The sequence below is a fragment of the Eleutherodactylus coqui genome, chromosome 9 (genome assembly GCF_035609145.1).
Source record: "Eleutherodactylus coqui strain aEleCoq1 chromosome 9, aEleCoq1.hap1, whole genome shotgun sequence".
NCBI classification, from domain to species: domain Eukaryota; kingdom Metazoa; phylum Chordata; class Amphibia; order Anura; family Eleutherodactylidae; genus Eleutherodactylus; species Eleutherodactylus coqui.
The window spans coordinates 139,514,896-139,542,420 of NC_089845.1; the positions used below are offsets into that span (position 1 = coordinate 139,514,896).

The 27,525-nt window shown below is 44.3% G+C and overlaps 1 protein-coding gene across 1 annotated transcript in view; it reads right to left on the reverse strand.

Annotated features, from left to right (window-relative positions):
- The window catches only part of PREX2 (phosphatidylinositol-3,4,5-trisphosphate dependent Rac exchange factor 2), a 320,125-nt gene that overhangs the window by 10,936 nt on the left and 281,664 nt on the right, over window positions 1–27,525 (reverse strand). Inside the window, exons 38-39 of the mRNA XM_066578561.1 lie at window positions 9,902–10,004; window positions 4,618–4,685 (exon numbers count right to left, since the gene is read on the reverse strand). Coding sequence (XP_066434658.1) covers window positions 4,618–4,685; window positions 9,902–10,004 — 171 coding nt within the window. The remainder of the gene's footprint in view (window positions 1–4,617; window positions 4,686–9,901; window positions 10,005–27,525) is intronic.

Genomic DNA, 27,525 nt, shown 5'->3' on the forward strand with positions numbered 1-27,525 from the left:
ACGGCTGCATGTTGACTTTGGCCTTGACACATCTTGTGCGGACATCCTGTTGCATCCTGTTTGAATGGGATGTATTTCATATGTTTTACTAAATAACGCCAGATAGGGAAACATATTTTCTGGCTGTAGAATTGTTTATTCTACTGTCCATACATGACTATGGGAAATTCCATCTTGCCTGGAGTGCAGAGATCTGCTTTATGGCAGAAATCATGGGTCAGTTGCACTAAGTACAGGAGGGGAATCAATGGCTTTTATGGGAGACTGTTGTAGGCATGCTCTGTGACATGTGTAGAGGTCATTTTTCCGGGAGAAGGAGAAGATAAACTCGGATTGTGAATGGTGAATCCTGTGTTATCCAGGGGCATTGCTAGGGTCCCAGAAACACAGTAAGTAACATCACCTTGTACAGCAACTGAGCGCCGCTACTGGTCAGTTGATGCTACCTCCGCATCACCTGACCAGCGGCAGTGCTCAGTAGTGGTGCAGGGCAATGATGCATGCCTCACCTGACCAGCGGCAGTGCTCAGTAGTGATGCAGGGTGATGATGCATGCATCACCTGACCAGCAGCGGTGCTCAGTAGTGGTGCAGGGTGATGTTGCACGCATCACCTGACCAGCGGCGGTGCTCAGTAGTGGTGTGGGGCAATTGTGTGTGCATCACCTTACCAGCGGCGGTGCTCAATAGTGGTACAGGGCGATGGTGCATGCATCACCTGACAAGCCGCGGAGCTCAGTAGTGGTGCAGGACGAGGTTGCACACATCACCTGACCAGAGGCAGTGCTCAGTATTGGTGCAGAGCGATGGTGCATGATTCACTTTTGGTAACGGCAGCGTATAGTAGTCCCAGGTGAGAAGAAGTAGATCCGCAGCTGATTCCAAGTCAAAATCTACACTAATGGTGGTACATAAAGAATGACTCTCCTCACATAGATAGGAAGGGAATTTACTAAGACTGGAGTTTCAAACCTCAATCTTTAGTCTGTTGGAGTAGGATGCATTAAGAGGCGCATGATTCTTAATAAATTAGGCACATCATTGTCTGTCTGTGCACCAGATACGCGAATCTAGACCAGCTAAGGCCTTATGTCTACGGGGAAAATCAGATTTGTTACGCGGATTTGGGCTGCGGATGCACTGTAATTGTCTTTTATTTTTCATGCGGCAGATCAATTGAGCCATGTGCTCTATGAGCTCCCACACGCGTGATCCGCACTAAAATGAAGCATGTCCATTTTTTTTCATGCTCCAGAAATTTTTTAATTACCATCCGCAGGTATTTATCTACTCGCGGGTGGTCAATGCATTCCTATGGGGCGCGGATCTGCGTGCTGGAAAAACGCTGCAGATTTTAATTCTTATTTTCCCCGTGGACATGGGTAGGTGCAGATTTAAGCTAGAATTCGTGCCACCTTTTGGCATAAATGACCGTACATCTACTGGTGGGTGACCACACCCCTTTGCCAAGCCCTGTGCAGTCTTTTGAAAAGTGGTAGCAAGAGCAACATACACTCCAAAAAGTTGTGACTTTTTTTAAAAGGCTGAAATTTGACATAAGTGGCTACATAAATACCCCTCTATTTATAACCACATCCCCCCCCCCTACAAACGTGATCTATAAAGGATCGCCGCTGCCCTACACAAACAGTTAATAGTCAAGTGCCCCCTCCCCCATAAAAACATCTACAATAGATTCCCCTCCCCCATACAGCACATAAGTTATTGAGGCCACTCTCCCACCAGCGTCGGTAAAACGTCACGATTTTGATTGCCGCATTTTGATTACCACAATTTTTCTCTGTGATGGGTGATGAGGGGTGTTAAAAAGTGCCAAAATAGAGCACAGGTCTGTGAGGCCCCATTAAAATCAATAGGAGCATTGTCCTGCGATTAGCGTAGCGTTCAAAATGCCACGGTAATAGCGGTAAGAAGTGCATGTGTGAGAGTAGCCTAAGAAAATAAAGAAGCTTCTCTTACAGACTTTTAAGATCCTTGGAGGATCTTCATTCTACGGAGACAGGGTGAGAGAGGCGGCAGGGTTTGGCGCTGAGCACTGACTGCCACAGCAGCAGAGTACGGCCCCCTGTGCATGCGGTAGCAGTGGTGTCTGCGCGTACGTGCTCTGTCGCCATCTTTTCTGTACTGCGGATGGACTCGGCGGCTCGCCGTAGCACATATGCAGTACAGATTGTTTTTTCAAAATGTTTTCTTCCCGTGACTGTGCTAAACGATGACGCGCAATCCGTGACCTGTCTGCGATGCTCATTGCGGAAGGCCCACGGGTCGAACAGTTTTCATTTTCATTGAAAATCGGACATGCTGTGATTTCCGCTCGTGGGTAGGAAGCAGTGGATTTCAATAGGAAGTAATGGTCGGTATTTGGTGCGGACGCCGACCGTGGATTCCGCAGCAAATGTCCGCCCATTTGCAGGAGGCCTACTGTAGTTAGAGCGGGTTTTCTGAGTTCCTGGGGCAGAGAATCAGTGAGGATATGCACGCAGATACGATGTTTTACTCATGCAGACTTGTTAGAAGAATCAAAGTTCTGCTCTTTTGTAACTTCTGACCAAAAGATCGGCCAAAAGAAGCCCCGAATCTACAAGACTAGTGACACCACTGGTGTTATCTGTGATGATAATGAGAAGACTGCTGAAAAGTTTTCTCTACCGACAGGAAGTATTAGATTATTATTAGGCTTAGTGGTATGAAAACTGTAAGATATCCCATTGGCCTGCCTGAAACGTAATCGTGGGGCGACAATGGGTTGCCATGACAGGTCGAGGCCTTGTGAAGGCTTTCCAAGCTTGCCATGTATTTCAGCCTATTAAGTGCTGCTTGTTGCTTAGTAGACTACCCAATGTACACTGAGCCCTGATGATGCATCGGTAGTCTAAGATGTTACCCACTCTTCTGATTGGCCAGCACTGCTCACATGTGCATCGAGGGCTTATCAGGAAGCAGCTTGCACGGTCTGAGCACTGATGCACCATGTGCAACAAATAGTGACAGGAGCACCGTGGCCATGTTGGACATATGAACAAGGGTCTACAAAAAAGCAAATTGGCGGCTAAAACATTCCTTAGTCAAATTTTGTCCAAGAAGGTCGCTTTTATGTTTTTTCTCTTCATTAGTTGATTGTATAAAAGCATGACTGGATGGGCCCCAGATACAAAGACTATCCCATAATTGTAAAGTTTGTTAAGCACAGTAGAGTCACGTTACTATGACCACCTCCTTGTGTTCCACATCGGCAGCATATAGCCCATGAAGGAAGTGACATGCCATGGGCTGGCTTGGTGGGTGTATAAGGTATGTGGTAGGTCGTCTGCTCACATGTCACTTGATTTCATGGGAAAAAGGGGCAATTTATGTGAATTGCAAAATGGATGATGATTCTGGCCCGGTGTGGTGGTATTTCTCAAACAGCACAGTTTGTGAACTGTTGGCGTGCTGCTGAGGTGAAAGTGCATCGTGAGTGGACAAATGGCACAATTGTGAATAACCAATGGGAAAACTGCGAAGCATCAAGTGCCATTGATATGAGAGGTGAACGTCAACTACAAAGGAATGCAAGGGCTACAATGGAGCAGCTCACCATGAAAATGAACCAAGGGGCTACCAGATGTGTGTCTAAAACAGTTCAGCAAACCCTACTGCAAATGGGGTTCCAAGGCAGATGGGAAGTCACTGCACCTATGCTAACAAAGGTGCATTGAAAGAAAAGCTTTCAATTTGCACTGCAGTATTGGACCACCACTGATTGGCAAAGGGTTGCCCTCTCCAATGAGTCACATTTTTTACTTCATCGAATGGATTGACGTTGGTTTGTTAGGCGAGAAACACCAGAAAATAACGCCCTGCATTCATTGCTGGAAGAACACGAGTCAATGGCGGCAGCATTATGATCTTGGGAATTGTTTCGTGGCATTCTCTGAGACGCTCAACCATGTAGAAGGCACTGTGAACTGATTTGGTTATGAATCCATCCTTTGAGATCACGTACGCCTATATATGCTGTTTTGTTTTACCTCGGGCAAATGGGAACCTTCAGCAAGACAATGCGACGTGATACATGGCTAGAAATGTCCAACAGTAGTTGGAAGAGCGCAACCAAGATTTCCGAGTACTTCCCGGGCCCACTAATTCCCCAGACTTGAACCCAATTGAGCTGTGGGACCACCTCGATTGTCATGTTTTCTCTATGGATCCTCCCCCACATACCTTCCAGCAACTGTGGGATAGAGATACCTGAGACCACTTACCAGCACTTTATTGAATCATTCCTGGCCTGTGTAGCTGCTATCCATGCGGCACACGATGGTTGCTCTAGATATTAGTTTGTGGTCATAATAATGTCACAACTCTGTAGTAAGTGTATAGTAAAGCTTTTCCCAGCCTTTTTTGGCTCATGGCACACCTCATCAAAAAAAAATTTATCTTGCGGCATTCCTACAAAACTAAAAAATATTCTCTCTCCTTCCTGTGGCACCCCTGGTATCTGTTCATGGCACAGCAGTGCACCACGGCTCCCAGTTTGGAAATCCCTTGAGTTGCCCATCACATTCTGCAGTTATAGTGGTTTTTATACTGTAACTTGGAGCATTTTATACTATACCTTGGAGCAGATGTTGGTGTTCTGTCCCTAACGCCCAAATTTTTAGCAGTGTTCTGGACCCGGGCTCCCTGCAATTGAAAAATACACCAACTTAAGGAAAGAAGGGAAATTACATACCGTCATTATTTATATACAGTAAAAAACATATCTTTCTCTGATTTAGCAATTCAAGTTTTCTGAAGATTGTACAACACTTTGATTAAAGGAAAAGATACTTTAGAGACCCGGCACTTCATATTAGCTGGCAGTAGGAAACAGCTTTCCATTTGTAGTCCATAACTGAAGATTCTATACATGCATGATACATTATCCTTAATTAATGGGGCTTCTCCAAGGACAGGCAGACGAATGATAAGATATGCAGTGGGTAGACGGCAGGATTGTCATTTACATTAAATTGTAGTGTAAATGGAAGATTCCGTGTGATGTATGGCTCAAATATAGTCTCTTCTCAGTCCTCTTCCATAGGCTTCATTAGTGACAGAGATGCAAATGCTTTCCATAATGCACTGTTACCAACAGCCATTACGTTCAATGAAATTTAAGCAGCAATTATTTGCGCCGTAATGAGCTCATTTGCATATACTTCAAAGTAACGACTGTTTCCAGGCATGCCAACATTTGTAGTATGTACCTTCAAGCTTATACAATATCATTACTTTAACTGAATAATATATTCAGGGTGACCTTAAATATGTACAGTACAACTACAAGAAGCCTTGAAAGTTGGATGGTGCAGGGTGATAGGGCGGTGATGATCATAGTGATGATGGGGTGGTGATCTCATAGAGATGATGATGGGGTGGTGATCTCATAGAGATGATGATGGGGTGGTGATCTCATAGAGATGATGATGGGGTGGTGATCTCATAGAGATGATGATGGGGTGGTGATCTCATAGAGATGATGATGGGTGATGATCTCATAGAGATGATGATGATACGACCAACTAACATCTGAAAAAAGAATGTACTGCTTTCTCCAACAAGATGGGGCAACATGCCTCACCTCCCGTTACTCACTGGCACGGGTTCATGAACGGTTTACGGAAGAGTAAACTGTGAGCAAGGGGTTATGGCCACCATGTTCCTCGGACTTGTCCATATTCAATTTTTATCTGTGTGGGTAAATTTAAAGCAGAAAGCGTATGCCGATAATCCACATATTCTGAATGAACTGAAGGAAAACATCACAAACACTATCTACATTATAGCTGTTGAAGAGCTGCAGGGAGTATCAGCCAACAAGTTGTAATGTTCCCACAGATATATAGAAGGGAATGGGGACCACTTTCAGTATCTGTTGTAACATATGGGTAAAGCTTTGGAAAAAAAACAACCTATTTGCTCGTACTTACTGTCGCAGTATTGGCAGGGGCATGTTACTTTTCCATGGCCCACCCTGTTTTAACTGCTGGGATCCGCCACTGCCAGACCTGGGAGCAAGGATGGCTTATATCAAATGACCCCATTTAAGACTCTCAGTTCATGTTGGCGCCATGTGTGTAGCGTGTGTGTCATCACTGGCTAACACCAATTTGTGAGCAGGAAATTTGAAAGGCATTAATGAGGCTTATTGTAGCAGACATTGTTTAGGGGGAATAACAATTTGGGGGTAGCAATATACGAGGGGCTGCTGATAAGTCTTTGGCTTTACCCAGAAAGAAACGAGATAGGAAGATGAAACTTTACATTTATTCCACATCCTCTCCACTGATGTCAACATACATCTTACATCGGTATTCCAAGTTCTGTAAGCCTCACAAAAAGAAGGATTTCAGTTGTGCCTCAAACCAGTCATCCGTAGAAGCCATGGCATCAGAAATGGTGTGAAATTTGGTTCCCTTGAGGTGTTTGTTCAGGTTTTGAAACAGATGATAGTCGGAGGGAGCGAGATCTGGTGAATAAGGTGGGTGGTCAGCCAGCTGAAAGCCTAGCTCCACCAGTTTTGCCGTGCTCGCTTGTGCAGTGTGAGCAGAGGCGTTGTCTTGCAGGAACAAGATTCCTTTGGACAGCTTGCCGCACCTTTTGGCCTTCAGAGCTGCCTTTAATTGGTCCAAAAGTTCAATGTAATACCTTGCATTGATGGTGGAACCATTTTGAAGGTAGTCCACTAGCAGCACGCCATCCTTATCGCAGAACACAGATGCCATCACCTTAGTGGCTGATGTTTTGCCCCCTGAACTTCTTTGGGTGAGGACAACCACTGGGCCTCCACTCTTTTGATTGCTCCTTTGTTTCAGGGTCATAAAAAAAAATCCAGGTCTCATCCATAGTGACCAGTCGATCCAGGAAGTTCTAATCAGTCGGAAACGCTGACAAATGGACCGGGAAGTTTTCACTCGCATGCTTTTCTGATCTGTTGTCAAACATTTGGGGACCCACTTTGCAGATAGCTTCTTCATGTTCACATATTCATGGATAATGACACAAACATGTTCACGTGAAATCCCCATGATGTCTGCTATTCCTTTAGCTGAAATTGGCTGATTCTCCGGTATGAGGTTGTGCACAGCCTCGACGATCTACGGAACAACAACCTCTCTCGGTTGTCCAGGACGTTCCTCATCATTGGTGCTGAAGTGGCCCATTTTAAATTTGGCAACCCAGTTCTTAACTGTAGATTATGGATGGCATTGATCCCCCAATGTCTGCGACATATCACCAGGAATATCCTTCGCGGAATTTCCTTGCAGAAACAAGACTTGTCAGCAGCCCCTCGTAGCTGGTACTCTTTAGGTGGCACTGTGCTCTAGCTATTTATTTTCTCAGATAAGTTAGCCATACTGCTAGTGCCTATGTTAAAAGTGTTATAACATTTCTAATTGTTTTCTTAAAGCTTGTTGTTGTTGTTAACCGTTTAGTCGTTCATGACCCTCGGCAACCCTAAAGATGAGCTCTCCATGTTTTTCGGTTTTGCACTGCTTCTTTCAGTTGTGTGATATCCAGGTCAGTATCCGCTCTGACAGTATCCGTCATCGTGTTCTTTGGTGCCGGGTCTTCTTTTGCCACTGATTTGTCCAAGCATTATAGATTTTTCTACCGACTCAGGCCCACGGATTTTGGCCATGTAATGTGAGCAAAGCCTGATCATCTTGCCCTCCAGTGATATATCGGGTCTTATACAATTCAGGACTTCTCTGTTTGTTACTCTCACCCTCCAGGGCATACTCAGCAGCTTTTGCCAGCACCACAGCTCAAACGCATCAATCCTCCTTCTTTCAGTTTTTTCGCAGTCCAGCTTTCACATCCATACATGGCTATGGGGAATCCGGTGGTTTGCCGAATCCTATGTTTAGTTGCTATGCCGATATCCCTACTTTTCCAGATTTTGTCCATGTTTAGCATCGGGCTTCGCCCCGATGCTATCCTATGTTTTATCTCTGGCATAGAGTCTACATCCTGGTCAATTTTCGAACCAAGGAAGATAAAGTCTCGCACGCATTCTACGGCTTAGTTGATTTGAATTTGGCCATTTTTTGCAATCGTCATAATTTTAGTCTTCTTTAAATTCACTTTCAGTTTTGATATTACATATTTACTTCTCAATGCTACAAAGCTTTACTCTGGAAATATACATAGCATTTTCCAATAATTAAGTGAAACAATTGTGTAGTATGCCCTAAAATGCAAACAGATATAAAACCACTAAGATTCCAAACTCTTTCTACTTTTAAAATAGATTTACTGAAGAATGGTTTGATCAAAGCCAAGACTATTGATTAAATCATCAGCGTTAACAGACATTGCCAAAAATTGCATTAGTGGTGTATCCATTACAATAAGTGCTGATGTCAACAGGATGTCTTCTCCAGAGATTCTGAACCAGCTTTCTAATATAAATCACTAAAATGTCCAATTAAATTGCCATGGATGGAGAAAACTCTACAGTCTGAATTGCCCTTAGGGTTAAAGTTGATTAGATGCTAAATGACTATATAAAATGTTAAAAATCAATTGTGTTGGGCTAATCTGCAACTACTGCTCAACCTCAACAAGATCAAGTGAAATTACTATTTTTTTGTTAAAGTAGAGATTACCGGTAGTAATGGTCATTAAATTGGGGGGGTGGTCCATCATGATAACGCCTTTTCATTTCATTTCTATTTTTAACTAATATGGGCCTAACCACAGAGTGGCTCACACTATGTCCTACTTATATGGCATTCCATTTGAATGGCTGGTATGCAATACCACATTTTCCCCGTGAATGCATGGCTAGTCCGAGTTAGGTTCTTCAAGAGGTAATCCCTTTAACCTCTTTGCGCCCCAGGATATATATGTATGTCATAGGTGTGTAGAGTTTGTATGGTAGAGGATCAGGAGCCAAGCCTACTCTATACATGGCTGGTATCAGCTGTCTTTGAACAGTGTTCATGCCAATAACAGCTGTAAACCCTTTAAATGCTGCTGGCTATTCAGGCAGCAACATAAATCCACCAATCAGTGATTGGATGTCCTGAAAAGTCCCCTCGATTAGATTGCGAGGGGCTGTCAGGGTGTAATGGCAGATGGGAACCTTCAGAAGGCCCCCATATAATTCTGCCTTTTAAGACCTGCCTGTGGCCACATGCCATAAATAAGAACTATCAAGTTTGAAACGCGATAGCAATGACTATATGGGAATTATGGGTCTTTTTCCCATTTTAATATTTTTATTCTACATCATTAAAAGTTATGGATTTTAGCTTTTCTATCTGGAACTTTTCTTTCTTTGATACTATGGACCACGGCTGAGCTGGCGGCTATCCATTGAGGAGCACATTTACAAGGGTCTACACATATGACTTACTGCGGCATGGAGGTATGAGGTACTTTGCTTTTATTCTATATATTATTATAGTTCTGGACAACCCCTAAAGCCACCACTACTTGGAGCTCACCAAAGAAGATGCACTTCAACAGCTCCTACTGAACTAAAAGTTTTTAATGCAGAAGGCCCTAAGCCCTCCTATGTGTAATTCTAGAATTGTGTAACGGATAGCAGGGAATTTGGAGCTCTGGCCGCTAGATAGACATATTGTGAAATGAATCAGCACAGAAGTTTGGAAATAAAATCTGTTGGATATGATGGAATAAGCCAGAACTCAGGTCTACTGCCTGGGCTCAGCATTGCCTGGGAAGAAAAGTGTAACATTTTGGAAGTGAATGTGAAGAGGCGCCTGTGATGTCAGCGCTGCATTCTGGACAGCCCACTCCGTACTTAGATGAAGCTGCGATGACATTTTGACAATTATCACCAAAGGGAAGTAATTATTGATCGTTTGATTGAATGCTCGGCAGACCTGTTTTCTCATGACATCTGTGGCTTGCATGATATAACGGGGAGGCAGCCCATGACTTCGTGCGAGAATAAGGGCCTGTTCAAGGGTGACACTCAGGGTGCATCTGCAACACAATAAAATAATACACCATTTCAGCTTGGATATGACATACAAAATAATGACTATAACATAGTAACATATATTCATCCAGTTCAGTCTATTATCCTGCAATGTTGATCCAGAAGAACTTCATGAGGTAGAAGCCAAATTTCCTCATTTTCAGAAAAAAATTCTTCCCCAACTTTAAATCTGGCAATCAGAATAATCCCCGCATCACCGACCCTTCTAAAACAGTGTTCCCCAACTCCAGTCCTCAGGGACCGCCAACAGGTCATGTTTTCTGGATTTCCTCAGTGTTGCACAGGTGATGTAATTATTGCCGATGCCTCAGACATTCCCACAGGTGTTCTTACCATAGGATATCCTGAAAATATGACCTGTTGGTGGTCCCTGAGGACTGGAGTTGGGGACCCCTGCTCCAAAGTAATCAGTGACTATAACATGTAGTATTGTATCACTCAACAAAGGCTTCCAGGCCCTTTTTCAGCTCTTTTATTACATTCACGATCACCACGAATTCAGACAGAGTTCCATAGTCTCACTGCTCTTACAGTAAAGAACCCCCTTCTATGTCGGTGTTGAAACCTTCTTTCCTCCACAGTCCTTGGGTATAAATAGATGATGAGAGAAATCTCTGTATTGTCCCCTGATGTAACTATACATAGCCGTGTTTTTTCTAAATAAAATTAATCCCAATTTTATAATCTCTGATTACTTTAGTTGTCTACCTTTGAACCCGCTGAAGCTCCGATATGTCCTTCTTGAGTGTGCGATGCCTAAAACTGTCCACAATATTCCATGTGTGGTCTGACCAGTGACTTCTAAAGAGGAAGAACAATGTTCTGATCATGTGCCCCTAAACTTCTTTTGATTTGCCTCGGCAGCAGCTGCCTGCCACTGGTTGCTCCACTTAGATTTAGAGTAAACGACCATGTTTCCCAAAAATAAGACCCTGTATTATATTAATCTTTCCCTAAACAAAGCACTAGGTCTCACTTTCGGGAGATGTCTTATTATACTTACCTTGCAAGCTCGTCCAGGTCCCTCCCACTGCTCTCCAGAGCTTTGTAGCGATTCCTGCATTCTTCAGCCACCTGCAGAAAATCACTTCATGGTTACGGGATTCATGAATCCTGCCTCCAGGAAGCAATGGCTCTGATTGGTTCTTCAAGCACTGTTCAGCCATTTAATGCAGCGTTCAATGAACCAATGTGATGACTGTGATTGGTTCATCGAGCACTGCATTGATAGGCTGAGCAGCGCTTGAAGAACCAATCATAGCCATCACCTAGTGGAGGCGGGATTTAAAAATTGGCTGAGTAGCCAATTTATAAATCCCACCTCCACAACAGCTGTTGATTGGTTCTTTGAGCACCGCAGCTTAGCCAATCAATGCAGCACTCGAAGAACCAATCACAGCCATTGCTTTCTGGAGGAGGGATTTATGAATCCCATAACCAGGAAGTAGTGTTGTATAAGTGGCTGAGGAGTGCGGGAACCATGTCGGAGCTCTGGAGACCAGCGGGATGGATCTGGACCGAGCCTGCTAAGTAATGTGTTCCTTTTTTATGTAATCTAGCTAGGGCTTATTTTTGGGGTAGGGCTAATATTTCAAGCCTCCCCAAAAATCCAAAAAACTCAGGCTAGTTTCTCCAGGTCTTTCTCCATGTCAGTGTTCCCCAGTGGTTTCCCATTTAGTGTGTAATAGTGACATGTATTTTTCTACCCATATGCACAACCTTACATTTATCAGTGTTAAACCTCATTGTCCACTTTTCTTCCCAAGCCCCCAACTTATCCAGATCCAATTGAGCCGCATTCTGTCCTCTTGTGTTAATTACTTTACTTAGTTTTGTATCATCTGCAAATATTGATATTTTACTGTACAATCCCTCTACCAGGTCATTAATAAATATACTAACAAGAATAAGGCCCAATACTGCCCCCTATGGTACCCCACTAGTAACAGTGACCCAATCAGAGCATGCACCATTTATAACCCCCCTCTGCTTTCGATCACTGAGCCAGTTACTTACCTATTTACACAAGTTCTTGACCCAATCCAGAAAGAAGAAACATTAGTATACGAGCGTATAACGAACTCGTTTAACTACAACAACTATATCCGTGACCAAAAATTGCAATCAGAAAGCGTTCTGCCTCATTATTTCAGACATTGCATGCGAGGCCCGTTTTATGATGGGGCTTCCAGTTGCATAGTGTTTGCTCACAAGCTTGCTGATTTGCTTTTACTGATCTCATCACGAATCCATTACACAGTGAATATAATAGAGATAGACTTCCATCACAATCCTCCATGACCCACGAATCAGGATATTAAAAGATTCATGCTCTGCCCTGCCACAAATCACGGGCACTTTATAACCGAGGTTAAATAGAGATCACCGACTTTCATTTTATTGTCAGTAAGTCATGATAACAAATCAATAGCGAATAAACCTCAAACACTGTAAATGGTCATAATGCATTATAAAGCTATTAACCTCGTCTGTAATATCAGATATGGATTGATAACGCCATAGACTGCGCAGCGCTGTTAGATCGCTATGTGACACTTACCAATGAGCAAGCATCGTATTCTATAAGGTACATACCGTATACTGCAACTGGTGTGAATATATACATATATATATATATATATATATATATATATATATATATATAGTGTAGATTTAGACTATATGATACCCAGTACTGAACTCAACTAGACAGATGTATTTACGCCCAAATAACCCCATAAGCTACCAGTCAGGGACAGAGATACTAACCAACTTGCCTTGTGATTCCTTCGACTAGGTGAACTCCAGTTGGACCTGAGAGACTCTAATATAACTTGCATCAGACAACACATAGACACAACATATACGTGTACATAGGGCATGCCAGTGCATGTGAATGTCCTATTATCCATCCATGATTTTTTTTTCACATTGAGTCATGGTCTTGTGGATAGCCCTATAGGCTATAATGGGGCAGTGTGCTGTCCATGGAATTACATGGACAGCACACAGCTCGAAAATACACCAGTGTACACCTATCGTGTTTCCCTGAAAAAAAGACACTGTTTTTTGTCCAAAAAGAGGCACAGTCTCTTATTTTCAGGGGGTGTCTTAATACTTATTCGGGCCCCTCATGCTGGTCTTCGGTGCTGCTGCAGGCTTCTGTGTACTCTTGAACGCCAACAGAGCATTTCTTTCTGGTAGCGGGGCTTGAATACCCCACCTCCAGCAAGCGATTGCTCTGATTGGTTCATCGAGCACCGCATCAGCCAATTAGAGCCGGTGCTCGATGAACCAATCACAGCAATTCATTGAATGACATCATTGAATGGCTGTGATTGGTTCACCGATCTCTGCATCAGCCAATCAGAGCCAGTGCTCGATAAACCAATCAGAGCAATTATTTGCTGGAGGCAGGGTATTAAAGCCCTGCTACCAGGAAGAAATGCGTTGTCACCGCCGAGGACTACACAGAATCCTGCAGCAGCACTGCAGCCCAGCACGAGGGTCCCGAATGCCGTCTACTAGGTGAGTATTGCTTTTTTTTCATGTAGTGAAGCTAGGACTTATTTTCAGAGGAGGGCTTATATTTCAAGCACCCCTCAAAAATCTGAGTAGGCCTTATTATCAGGGTAGGTCTCTTTAGGCCTTATTCACATGGCTGTATATACAGTGCTATTTAGCTGCATCCAAAAATCATGCAAAAATCTCGACCATCTGAAGCATTGGATTCCAATGAATTCATTCAGATAAGCGGGGAGAAAAATAGCGCATATGCAACCATTTTCGGTCATGGATTTTATACACTGCGTCCAAAGATAGGTCTTGGCTTATCTTTGGCCGCGATACACTGAAAGCTCCCATAGGTTTCTATGGGAGCTGAAAAAAAAGCGAAGTGGAGGGAGTTTACCTGCATCCAGTGCCGAGAAAAGAAGGCAACTGGCTCTAGTTAAACATTAGCAGTAGAGATGAGCGAGCATACTCTCTAAGGCAAACTACTAGAGCGAGTAGTGCCTTATGCGAGTACCTGCCGGCTCGCCTCTAAAGATTCGGGTGCCAGCGGGGAGCGGTGGGGGAGAGCAGGGAGGAACAGGGGGGAGATCTCTCTCACTCTCTCCCCCACGCTCCTCCCTGTTCACTCCCACAACTCACCGCTGTCCCCCGCCGGCACCCGAATCTTAATAGACGAGCGGGCAGGTACTCGCATAAGGCACTACTCGCTGGACTAGTTTGCCTTAGCGAGTACGCTCGCTCATCTCTAATTAGCAGTCATTCCAAGCATTCTTGCCAATTGAGGGATTTCTGCGCTGCAGCGTATTTTTTTGACGATATGCTGCAGCCGCCCGTGTGAGTGGCAGAAAATATGTTGTTAAAGATCGGGACTTGATCGCTGCTATTTTTCATTCATGTGGTTTTTCAATGCGTACGGCCGAATGTAAAAACACATACGGTCGTGTAAAAGAGCCCTTAGTATGAGGGCGCCCACCCACTGGTGATTTCTTTCCCTGCGAAATTCGCAGCATTTTTTCTCTGCAGGGGTCTATGGGACTTGTAATGTTAAAATCGCGATCGCGCAAAATCGCGATTTCGCGGTAAATTGCGATTTTAACATTACAAGTCCCATAGACCCCTGCAGAGAAAAAAATGCTGCGAATTTCGCAGGGAAAAAAAACGCCAGTGGGTGGGCGCCCTGAGGATTTTCCATGCTTTAAGGCATTTTAGATAACTGCATAGGGTGCAACAAAACGTCCATTAATTCAGTGTTATTACTATGCACATTTAGAAGCCCTAGACCAGGTGATAAGTCGCTTTGAAGTGGCTAGAACTGGTCTGACTTATAACATACAGTAAATACTAGGTTACAGGATAATTCAATCCGGCTCAGGGCTCCTTCAGACGAGCAAAGCCACAGAAACGCTCACGGCACCGCTATTGGGGACCATTCACATGCCGTGATTTAAAAGGCTGTGCAGCCTAATTAGTGATATCAATTTCCCCGAGAAATTGTGCAATTTATTGTGCAATTTTGCTGGGATTAGGTGTGCATTTGCGCACTCTGAGAGACTCCTATGGTGCCTTATGTGTGCAGATGCACACAGAAATAGAGGATGTCGCACGCAGAAGAGCAAGAATGAACGCACTGAAAAGAATGGGTTATACACTCCGCGCAATGCGCACGCATGTAAGCCTGCAAGTGTATTCTAATGTCGCATGCAGAATACAAACGTCATGAAATTCCAACAAAATCGTACAGAATATGTGAATACACCCTTAGGCTGCATTCCCACGAACGTATATCGGCTCGGTTTTCACGCCGAGCTGATATACGTTGTTCTCGTGTGCAGGGGGGGGGGGGGGAGGATGGAAGTGCCAGGAGCAGGAACTGAGCTCCCGCCCCCTCTCTGCCTCCTCTCCGCCCCTCTGCACTATTTGCAATGAAAGGAGGCAGGATGGGGCGGGGCTAAGTTCCAAGAATTAGCCCCACCCCCGCCCCACCTGTCCCCATTGCAGAGGGGTGGAGAGGAGGCAGAGAGGGGGCGGGAGCTCAGTTCCTGCTCCTGGCACTTCCATCCTCCCCCCCCCTGCACACGAGGAGGACGTATATCGGCTCGGCGTGAAAACCGAGCCGATATACGTTCGTGTGAATGCAGCCTTAGATGGATCCTAACACTAATACCAGGTGGTTTAATCTATCTGCCTTCACCTGGTCATGCATTTACCTTCTGTCCCTCCTACTGGATCATATAAATGGTATCCTACCTTCCCTAGTTTCATTTGTAGGCTTAGTCCCAAGAGAGGAGCATTCTGAGAGGTAGGAACTCAGCTTTCCCAGTTTGAGATTTACCACCTGGTATTAGCGTTTGGACCCATCTGCAAGCTTGGCCACCTGGACGTTGGTGGATGGGCCAACATGATTTGATCAAATTATATACCAAGAACCTTGCATTATTTAATGTGGTTAGAGTATTGATTATAGGTATGTATACCTCTGATAGTAAATGTATTGTGAGTGCTGTTGCTGTTTTTTGGTTTCCATCTTCAGAATAGGTCAGCAATAGTTGCGTGGCTGGGATGTGCCCCTCTGGACCACGGCCGATTAGTTGATCCAGCGGTTGCTATCAGCTCAGCGATACACAGGAGTTGAAGCAGAAGCTTGTGCTCCAACCCCTATGTAGAGGCTGGCGCTGGTAACTGTAGGCTGGGGTCTCATTACAATTAATGAAATTTGCCCCTACAGTTATACATAACAGCCACCACACTGGGGTAACAGTTTTCACTCTGACTCTGTGTTGTTGCGCTGACAGTGGGAATTCAATCAACTGATTGGCCATAGTCCTGAGAAACGGACCCCGGCTGAATATGCTTCAGCAGGACTGCCAAGTTGTCTACCTGCAGATCCCATTAAAGTGAATGGAGCGGTGGTGTGCATGCGCGGCCCCCCACTGCCATTCACTTCGGCACGGTGCCGCGGCTTGGCTGTCTGCATTACAGGACAAACCTATAGCATTACTCACAGTCAGTATCTGCCATTGTAACTTATTATGCATTTTCTGTTTTTGTTTCCACTATTTCTATAAACAACCATAAACACATAATTCTCGTTCATGGTCCCAATATCATCGGAAACAATTAGAGTGGTGTATTTGGAGAAGTAACGCTAACGTAGGCATATTAAATGGTGATGATCTAAAACGTTGAATTAAGCCTCCAGCCGCATATCTCTTTATAGCATGTAATTTCTTGAACAAGTAGGGTATAAAAGAACTAATAGCAACATTTTGCTTAGGCAAGTGAACTTAGGAGAGGATTTTCAAGATGTGAATTACACTGCGGCACATAAAAAGTCATTTCCAAAGATTAGATTGTAAGGCTTTTAGCTGAATGAAAAAAAGTCTGGCTTGTGCAGAGCTACTACCTCTGAGAAGCCCTGATTCACTGCACCCCAGACACTGGCAATACTTGTGCAATTACCGTCCTCCGGCTACTGCAGAATGAATGCTGCACACGTTCCTGGTGTCACGGGGAACGCTACAGAGCAGGGTTGCAGTAAAGTTCTGTGCCGGTTAATCCTCTCTAGTAACATATTACTGTACTAACATTCTTCCCCCCCATGTTTGGCTGTAATCGCCTGGCTTTAAGTTGAATCAATATACAGAGCTTTAACAATTCTGTATATATTATCATGCAAATTATCCTCTGCTTGGAATGTAAACCTGGAAAGGAAAATGTCTCCGTCTGCAATATCGGCACTAAATTATATTTTTATATGAAGCATTTATACCATCTGGAACAGAATAACTGTTAGATCGCAAAAGTAGCAGAGAGAATATGTGGCATCTGCAGCTGCGTTGTATCGGAGTTAACAAGCAGGGACTGCTGTAATAAAACAGCAGCGCTCAAAAATGCAGATGTAGCAAGATCCTCCATTCATTTATTTTTATTTTTTTTGAAGGAACAGTCCAAGCAAATCTCATGCAAGGACTCCTGGTCTGCTGCGCGACACAGGCCCTTCACAGTTTAGAGTAAATTAAGAACAAAATTCTTTATTAATAAATGATTAAAAAGCATGAACCACTATAGGGCACACCTAACAGTAAACTTCACAAAACACACCAACAGACATATGAGTAGCACACTAAGTTTGGTTAGCACCCACACTAAATGATATAGGTAGAGCTGACCAACTAGGGCAGTGGTGGCGAACCTATGGCACGTGTGCCAGAGGCGGCACGCAGAGCCCACCCTGCTGGCACGCGTCACCATCGGCCGCTCACCACATTAGGGAATGCCTGCAGGGGCCACGGCTCCCCTGCCAGCATTCATTCTTCAACGAGCTGCCATCAGCGCTACTATCTGCGCTGATCCCGGCACACATTGTGACGTTAGTGTGCAGCCGGGATCCTCCTTCCCGTCCCCCGATGTCTCCTATGTGATTCAGCAAGAGCAGGGGGAGGAGGTATCCGGCAGCATACTGATGACAGTGTGCACCAGCAATCAGCAGAAGAGGAGCGGCGCTTCAACAAGGAGTAGAGGTAAGTATGAGGGTCTCGGGGGGGGGGGGGGGGGTAGTGGTGGTGGGGGGAAAGGGGCGGGGCATTATTACTGCTGGGGGCCCGCTAGGGGGGGAGGCATTATTACTCCTGGGGGCCCGCTGGGGGGAGGCATTATTACTGCTGGGGGCCCGCTGGGGGGGGGGGGGCATTACTGCTGGGGGTGCCACTATTATTACTGCTGTGTGGCCACTCGAGGCTGTCACTATTATTACTGCTGGGGGCCCGCTAGGGAGTCTGTCACTATTATTACTGCTGAGGGGCTGCTGGAGGGGTGTCACTATTAATACTGCTGGAGATGTCACTATTATTACTGCTGGGGGGTGTCACTATTATTACTACTGGGTGGCCGCTGGGGGGGGTGTCACTATTATTACTGCTGGGGGTGTCACTATTATTACTGCGGGGGGGGGTCACTCTTATACTGGGGGCCGCTGTAGGATGTCACTATTATCGCTGGGGCCACTGGGGGGGGGGGGGTTACTGCTGGGGTATGTTTACATGTGGCAGAAATGGGTAGGGCTGTTTTCAAAATAGACAGTGTGCAGATTTTGACTGCTTTTTGGATGTGGAAATGCTGAAGAATTTGCCACAGAAAGTTCAGCTGAGGACATTCTGCAGTATTTACGCATCCAAAAAGCAGTCAAAATCTGCACCCGGTCTATTTTGAAGCGGCCCTGTCCTTTTTAGAACGATGGGGTAAAATCATACATCATGATAAGCCCCGCCCCCTGACGGGCTGGCACTTTGCGGTAAATAGGTGGGTTTTGGGTTGCAGTTTTGGCACTCGGTCTCTAAAAGGTTCGCCATCACTGAACTAGGGTGTCTTAGTCCCAAGTGTGATATTAGAAGATGCTAAGAAAGGTCACTCCTTGAAAATTCAATATTTCCCCTGGTATTGTGGGCCAGGAACCGTAACAGTTGCCTATTGAATTATTGCATTCAATTATAGGGTGACCTTAATGGATGAGCATAAGATCATACATGCATCATATTGTATTGTACATGCATGGTCCCATGGACATTCATATATTGAAGTCATATGCATGTTATCACTTTTAACAATTGGGGACTTCTTTCACTCATATGAGATTCGGAACTACAATTAATTAGATGAGGTAAAAAATGAGATTAGGACTTCTTTCATTTATATGAGATTTGGAACTTCAACGCGTTTCCCCGTGGGTTTCACGGATCATCAGGAAGCGAATATCTCTGAAAGACCCCTGGTCACAGTATGCTGCCCAAGGCAAGAAAAAAGCTTAGATATGACCAGCATGAAAAAAATGCACATCAAGAGCAAAGCTGCTACTTTTTGTAATGCTAAGGTCGATGCACACGGGCGTATTTGCACTGCGGAATCCGGAGCGGATGTGCGCCTCCGGATTCCCAAGCAAATATTGCCCTTAAGCATGCTGTTGAAAATTGCTTTTTCCTGTCCACGAGTGGGAATCAACTGTGATTTTCCGCTTGTGGAGGAAAAAAATCACAGCATGTTCTACTTCGGCGCAGATGGCTTCTATTGAAGTCAATGGAAGCCGATCGAACCGCAGGCCTTTCACAATCATCATTGTGGAAAGGTCGCGGAATCCGCGCCATCATCTATAGACGGCGCGGCATAATCTGTACAGCGCCACAAGGCTGTACAGAGGTCAACACTCACATCATTCTCAGTCTCAGTCCCTAATGTGGCTAATAATCTAACTTCTCCATCTCAAACACACCTATAGACAGTAGGACCAAGTAACCTAATAGTATGTTTTTTGGAATGTTGAAGAAGCCTAAGCACCCAATGAAAACCTACACAAACACTGACAGAACATGCAAACTCCATGCAGATATTGCCCTTCGGCAAATTGAAATCCAGGCCCTTTCCAGTACAGAAATACTAATTACTGAGCTACCATATTCCCCACAGTGTTTCTGAAATGCAGGTTCTACAATGACAGACATACAGCATTGTTACATCTGGCTGGATGTATTGGTTGGAAATACAAAATATGACAGACAGGGAATCTAAACCCTCTAATACAACAAGACCCTATCTAAAAGTGGAGCGTTCACCCTGATGAGGGCGACCCCATGTCAGGAACCTAGAGCGACCCTGACTACCTAAATGGTGACAGGGAATAGTGGCAAAAGTAAGATGACACTTGAAAAATATTAAACCACATGAGTACAGAGAATAAGATGTTCAAATACCCCCCAAAAATAAGTAAAAAACATTAGACCTATCTTAACTAAGATGTAGGTCAGCACCAGAGTCGCTGGCAAGACCAAAAACACCCTTTGACAAAAAAGTATAACCAGCATTCTTTATAAGAAGAAGCTGGAATTAATATATGCAAACTAAAACAGATTGACTGGCAGATATGGTATAAATTAGAGTGTGAGGCTCAATGGGTGGTTATGCACCCCTCAAGATTTTGCTGCTTTTATTTTTTTGGGTGGCAGAAGGGCATTTGAGCCCCTTCAAATGTCAAGACCTGTGTATGACTAGTACCTCTGTAACTCCCTATAGCTATAAGCCTTGCAAGCCAAATCACTTTAGCGAGCTATACCAAGATCTGGGACCCAATAAATATCTGGGAAGATTACAGCAGTATCAAAAATCACTGAAGGAAAAAAAAACTCCCCATAAAATAACCTTTATTAAATGTCAATAGTGCAGGGGGTGGAGCCTGTCTGACCCTATCAATCCCAACTTCTATCTCCTAACTGCAGAGTATCCAGCCTGTGAAGGGCAACCTCACTCCCCAGCCTTGTCCTGCATTCCTGTGATATTCTCTATTAATAGCAATAACAAAAAAATGACTAATAGTATGGGCAGGCTAGGAATCAAATTCACAGTTGATTGCCAAAGTGATTAATCAGGTGGTCACTTGCCACCTAATTGATTATCTTGCCTGCCCATTCCATTAGTCATTTATTGTTCCCCTTTCTTAATGAGGTACATTATGGGTTAGGCTAGTGAGTAAGGTTGCCCTTCTCAGGGTGGATACTCTGAAGGTACAAGCTAAAAGTTGGGATTGATCGGTCCAGACAGGCTTTGCACCCTGCACTAACAGCATTCAGGAAATATGAGTGGTTTATATTTTAAAAGTATTTAATAAAGGTTATATGTTATACACCCTTTGCAAGAACAACATCTGTAACTTTTTTCCTTAGTCCGACAGCATAGACATGATTTAGTCTTAATTTTCTGTCTTAGTGCAATTATAGAGAGAAAATATAAAGCTAACTTATATCACATGCGATATATGTTGCTGCCGTACCTAGTTTGTTGTATTAGTTCTATATTTCACAACTTTGAAATTAAAAAAGGGAATAAATGTTGGTTTCCACTCATGCCCATGCTGACATTGTTGGGGCAACGGGCAATACATGCCTGCAGTATATGTCAATGCTACATAATAAAATAAGACAAATACACAAGACCTCCATTCAGGGGTGTAGCTAAAGGCTCATGGGCCTGAGTGCAAAAGTATATATTTGGGCCCCCAACTTCCCTTAACCCCTTAATGCAGAGGCGTAACTTGAAGCTCCTAGGCCCCAATGCAAAACCTGTAACAGGGCCCCCAACTATAATGCTTTATTCATAGTACTGGGCTCCCTAGATGGAGAAGAGAGGCCTTATGGGCCCCCCAAGGCTCCTGGGCCCAGGAGCAACCGCATCCCCTGCATCCCCTATAGATACGCCAGTGCCTCCATTGCAATATGTTCAGATGTACACTTACACAAAGCAGTGCTGATAAACTCATTAGATTTCATTACAGGAAAAAAACACTGACAGCAAAAAAAACCCCTGGCGCTCCAGTGATATGGCTATAAGAGAAGAAGGACTTACTTCGTCGGGGTGCCTGGTCCACGGCACCCCTTAATTCCGGAAGGCATATAATGTAAACAGGTATTGGAGAGGTTTTTCAAGGTTCCAAAGATGAAAATGTATTCAACAAGATGCAACGCGTTTCGGCTTTCATGCAAGCCTTTGTTGAATAAATTTTCATCGTTGGAACCTTGAAAAATATCTCCAATACCTGTTTACATTATATGCCTTCCGGAATAAAGGGGTGCCGTGGACAAGGCACTCTGACGAAGTAAGTCCTTCTTCACTTATAGCCATATCACTGGAGCGCCAGTTTTTTTTTGCTTGTCACAGTATTTTTTCCATTGTTTCTCTGGTATATACATACCTAGAGCCACCCCGCGACGCTCTCCTACCAGGAATGTTGATAAGACCAGTGCAATGGATTTCCCCCTGGACACCCCCAACTCTTTTGGCCAACCAGGATCTTTAGACGTACCAGAACACCCTAGAGTGTCCTGCTACATCTGGGGTGAGTCTACGCCTCTCTAGCTTCATATCATAATCTCTTATTTCCTACCATTGGAGCGCTAATAATCTGACTTCTGCTTACATTTCATTACACTTACATTTTTGATCTGAATGTTTGCTTTCTATGAATCGTACAACATGAATTTGCTATTACTTTTTATTAAAACTGAAAATGGGTCTGTCTTGAAATATCCATACAATATATTAAAAAGCTCTTTTTATAGCTAGAAGCAGCAGGGATTCACTATTAGATGTCTCTCTGCTTCACAGGCAGCCAGTTTAACTAAGTGGGGTTATATTTAAAATTATATAAAAGTGATGTATTGCACCAATGCTATACTGTATGCTGCTGCGCGATGTGCGGCAGAAAGTATAGGAGCAATAACACATCCGTATGAAGTAACACAATAGACTAAGAGATTTACAGTAACATGGAGTTTAATGCGGTCTTTAATATGTTAGTGAGTGTCATAATAGTAAAACACAATCCTGATATCTCTACTTTAGTAATGTGAAGTCAATGACTTGCATATAGATTCTGCCAACTCTTACGTTCATGTAGGGCGCAACTTTGATGTCCTCCATGGATATCACCAAAATGTAAGACTATGATGTAATCATGTCTGCAATGGACCAACATATAAATGCATTACATCACTGAAACAAGGGAAACACTAAATACAGGAAAATGAACACTCTTCCTAACCAACTACATCTTGTGGACCCTGCCTAGAAGCAGGGTAATCGTCCCGATAAGGACAACTCCACGTTCGAACCTAGGAGACCTAGCCTGTCCTTAGATGGTGGATAGGGAAGGATATATAGCAGATGGAAATGCTAACAGAGCTAGGCACAAGTGAATTAACTCCACAATAAAAGAATCATCACTGATACTTAGCTGCAAACGACTGCTACTACACCAGACACTTCAGGCAGGAAAATAACCGGCACCCATGTAGAGGCAGCCCAGAATACATATACTTCCATTATGATCGATTGGCCAGCTATGGGAAACACCTCCCTGTTGACCAATCAGTCCATACAATGCAAGAGATATTGTAGTAGGGAAGAGAAGGAAGGGAACATCAAGTCATCTGTCAGGAATTCCTGACAGATGACTACTAAGGCAACTTCTGCAGTTACAGGAACCAGGCACTCGTTGGCGCCCAGCATCAATGGTGCAGTCACTTGGGCCAGGCTGATGTTGTGAGGTCACCCCAGTTCCACTTTCGAATTGCAGCCAGCATCCCACAATTCCAAATATTTTAATGCATATGTTAATGTTCATGTATAATTGTAAAACTATAACTATATAAATCCAAAACTATATAAAATAAATATGTTCACAGCAGTCCCGGGCTGCTGCAATGTCACAACATCTGACAAGTGACATCACTCGGTCAGAAGGCCTGGTGACATCTTGTAAACATGAAAAAATAATATAGAAGTATCTCGTGTGTGGAACCATAAGATAAAGACATGCACAGGATAAAGCAACTGAGCTTGCCTGGAAGGATGTACAACAGAGCAGTAAATCTGTATAATGCCCAGTGGCAGCACGTCCTTATCTTGCTTCTAAAACAAAGCTGTAGAGTGACCAAGGAAGCACAGGACAGTGCGCCAAAGCTAGGAGTCCAAAGTTTAAGAGAAATACTACTTTATTCTAGACGGCTTCACAATACAGGCAACACGTGTCTCTTCCTGAACCAGCAGCTTCATCAGGCCTTTATTGGATATCAGCCTGATGAAGCCACCGGTTCAGGTGAAGAAACACGTTGCCTGTATTGTGAAGCTGTCTGGAATAAAATAGTATTTCTCAAACTTTGGACTCTTGGCTTTGGCGCACTGTCCTGTGCTTCCTTGATCTTGTAAACCTGTTCCGTCGGCTTCTAATGTAGAAGCCCCAGGCAGATTGGACCTGTTGGACCTTCTATTGGCTGCAGTGGTCACTTGGCTGCTGCAGCGCTTGTCAACAGAAGACAGGGAAAAAGCAGGAGGAGAGAATCAGGCAGCAGGAAGCGAGCAATGAGTTTATTTTTTATATACTGTGCATCACTCCACTGCCATAAATGCCCCCCACTACCATTAATTTACTTGGAAAACTCCTTTAATAATAAAACTGTTTTCCATTTTCATGTGCAGTAAAGGTATACACTATATTATTACCCAGAGGGTAAAAACACACACAGGTATACACAGGTGAGGCATATATTGTAGAGACTGTTATCACGGTGTCTACAGATGTGTCAGAATGCAGCTTCTGAGTGCACGGGAACTCCCATGTGAAGATAGCTCCTTCTCCCACTGTAAAGGAAACGTCCCTCTGTTACTACAGAAGCTCTGAACCTGAAAACAGACAGTGGATTGCAGAGAAGCTGCCCCTAGTAGCAGCCACTTCAAATGTGATTTAGGGCTCTTTCACATGAGCGTATATCGGACGCCGTCTTCACAGCCAGCCGATATACGCTACAATCTGTGCATTGGATTCCAATGCATCAGATCACATGGCCGTATTCCCTCGACATAAGTGCCTGGCCGGGCCAATATAGTGCCAGGTGCTTTCATGCCGGCCCGGAAAGATAGCCCTGGAACTATCTTTCTGGGCCAGAATACGTCAGCCGCTACATAGACTCGTATGGGAGCCAATAACAGCAGCCACAGAAGGAAGGTGGGAGGGAGTTTAGCAGCGTGACTGCTAAACTTCCTCCCTCTTCTCTCCTCCTCTCTCCTTCCCTCTGGCTGTTTGCAATGGCAGGGGGCAGGATGGGGTGGAGCTAAGTACTGCCCTGTCCCACCTCCTGCTATTGCTGGCTGTGGACAAGGGGTGGGGAGGGGGTGGGAGCTTAGCTCTGCCCTAGTCCTGCCCCCTCCTACTGCAAATAGCTGGAGGGGAGGAGAGAAGAGCTGAGGTGGCGAGAGGGAAAGAAGAGCAATGGCATGACAGCATGGCGGCCTCGGCTAATATGCAGCGGGCCCATTCCGTCTGAACGGGAGCAAAAATGTTAAATTTGTGTGCCCGTTCATGTGTTTTTATGGTGCCGGCGGGCGCACATTAAGAAATGCCTACGGCCGTGTGAGAGAGGCCTCACAGTGGTAAAGCAACAACATTTTTAATGCATCTATACCATAAAAATGATGAGACGAACACAAGGTAATAGATGAGCAGAAGTTATCAGAAAAGTTAGTGCCCCTTTAAATTCCCATTTAACAGCACATGTTCACATTTAGCATGTTACATATCATGATGATACAAACTTTATGTTAAGTAAAAGTTTGTAACATCTCTATAGCCTGTTCTTGAGATTATTTTAAATGGATCATCTATCTTCATAGCGCCTAGCTTTATACAGTAATCTGACCTCCGAAAGTGCAATTGTAGGCAGCCATATGCATCCTATTAAATGTTTAGCGAAGCCTTTCCTCACCAGGCAGAAAACAAATCCCCAAACACTTAATCCTAATTTAACAATATTGATTTACAAAATGAATCCCATATTTGCTAATCATACAAATCCACACGGGCTAACGAGGGTAAACATTCCGAAAAGTTCTTAGCCAAACACTATTCTACATGATGTTTGAGCAGTTTAGCACAATCCAAATGAGGTCTAGTTGTGCCAGCAATGTGAAGTGAATTACACTGAGACATATACATGGAGATCTGTCATAAAAAGAAAAGACATAATGCAGGCCATAACAAAAATCCAAAGGCACGTAGCTTACAGAAACTATACAGAATCAGCACAATCCACTGAATAAACCCCAATTACTCACAGCAATTTCCATCCATGCAGAATAGCTATTCAATGTCATTTCAATAGAAACCCCCAGATCCCTAAATAATCTGATGTGTCAATGACAATGTGTGATAATAAGTGCAGATCACGGCGCAGTTGCTTGGTAAAATACAGCAGGGTCTCTAGGGTAATAATGTCAAGACCACAAATGTGTCCACAGGTCCCCTTCAGCCCCGAGCAATCTATAGAAAGCTCCTCTTGAAATCCTAGATCATCCGGAATTGCTGTGCTTGCTCTGTGCCAAACATAATCAATTCAGCATAAGTATAACGCTAGAGAGGCAACAATCGTAAACTGACCCTCGGCGCTTACTGAAAGCGCCGGTTCTTGCCCAACCCTGAAGAATTCTCTTTATATTCACTGATATTTGAGATTAAATGTATTTTCCTCACTAGTATTACAGCCGTCTACATTACTTAACACATCAAAAATATGCAAATAAGGAGAGGACTTTGACTTTAAGGAATGCTGCCTTCCAATAGGTGGCACTGAAGAGGTATTATTCAAGCTCTCTTATTTGCATATTACCCAGAGGAGCATAAATGGCCTTCGCACAAGTGGGACGTAATCACACTCACGATGTAATTGCACTAAGAATGGAGACCATTCATGTTGTAGTGACCAGGAGGGTCCTACAGTGCAGGCTTCAGATCAATAGGTCCTAGGGACCTCGCTATGAGCTCTTTGGGGGACATAGGAGGCACCCTTCATAGGAAAAACACTGTTTTCCCCATTAATAGGGTTAAATCAAGATCTGCCCGGCAACAGTGCCCTTTGTGAGTGGCTACATTCGGCTAATTTTTAGGTTGGTCAGCCTCTCCATATGAGAGAATTTCTTCTGCTGGAGGGAAATGGCCAGGTTATTCAGGAGAGAGCAAGAGCTCAGGTGTTTGCTGGAGTGGGAGGAGTCAGCAGAAGCCTGGGAAGGTAAACTGGTGGGGGTAGGGAAGTGAAGAGAGAGTATGTGGAGAGTCATGAAGAGAGGAGGAGTGTGGGCAGAGGAGCCAGCACCGGGGTATGTAGCCGCCCATGGCCGGGAGCGGACAGAGCCCAGTGCAGGAGAGGAGTCTAATGTAACCCTGCTAGGAGGCACGAGAGCCAGGGCAGGTCCCCGCATGAGTCAGAGGAAAACCAGTAGCCGCAACTGTGAGTTGGAGATGTCCTTAAGTGGACGAATTTCTGCACACAAAAGCGAGCGCAAAAGTGGTCATATGAAGGAGGCCTCAGGAAGACCTCCATTTCTCCCCTCAGATCCCTGCGGACATTCAGTACTACATATTAACTCCTTCCTTGCAGTGCCAGTTTCAACCAGTAAGAGCAC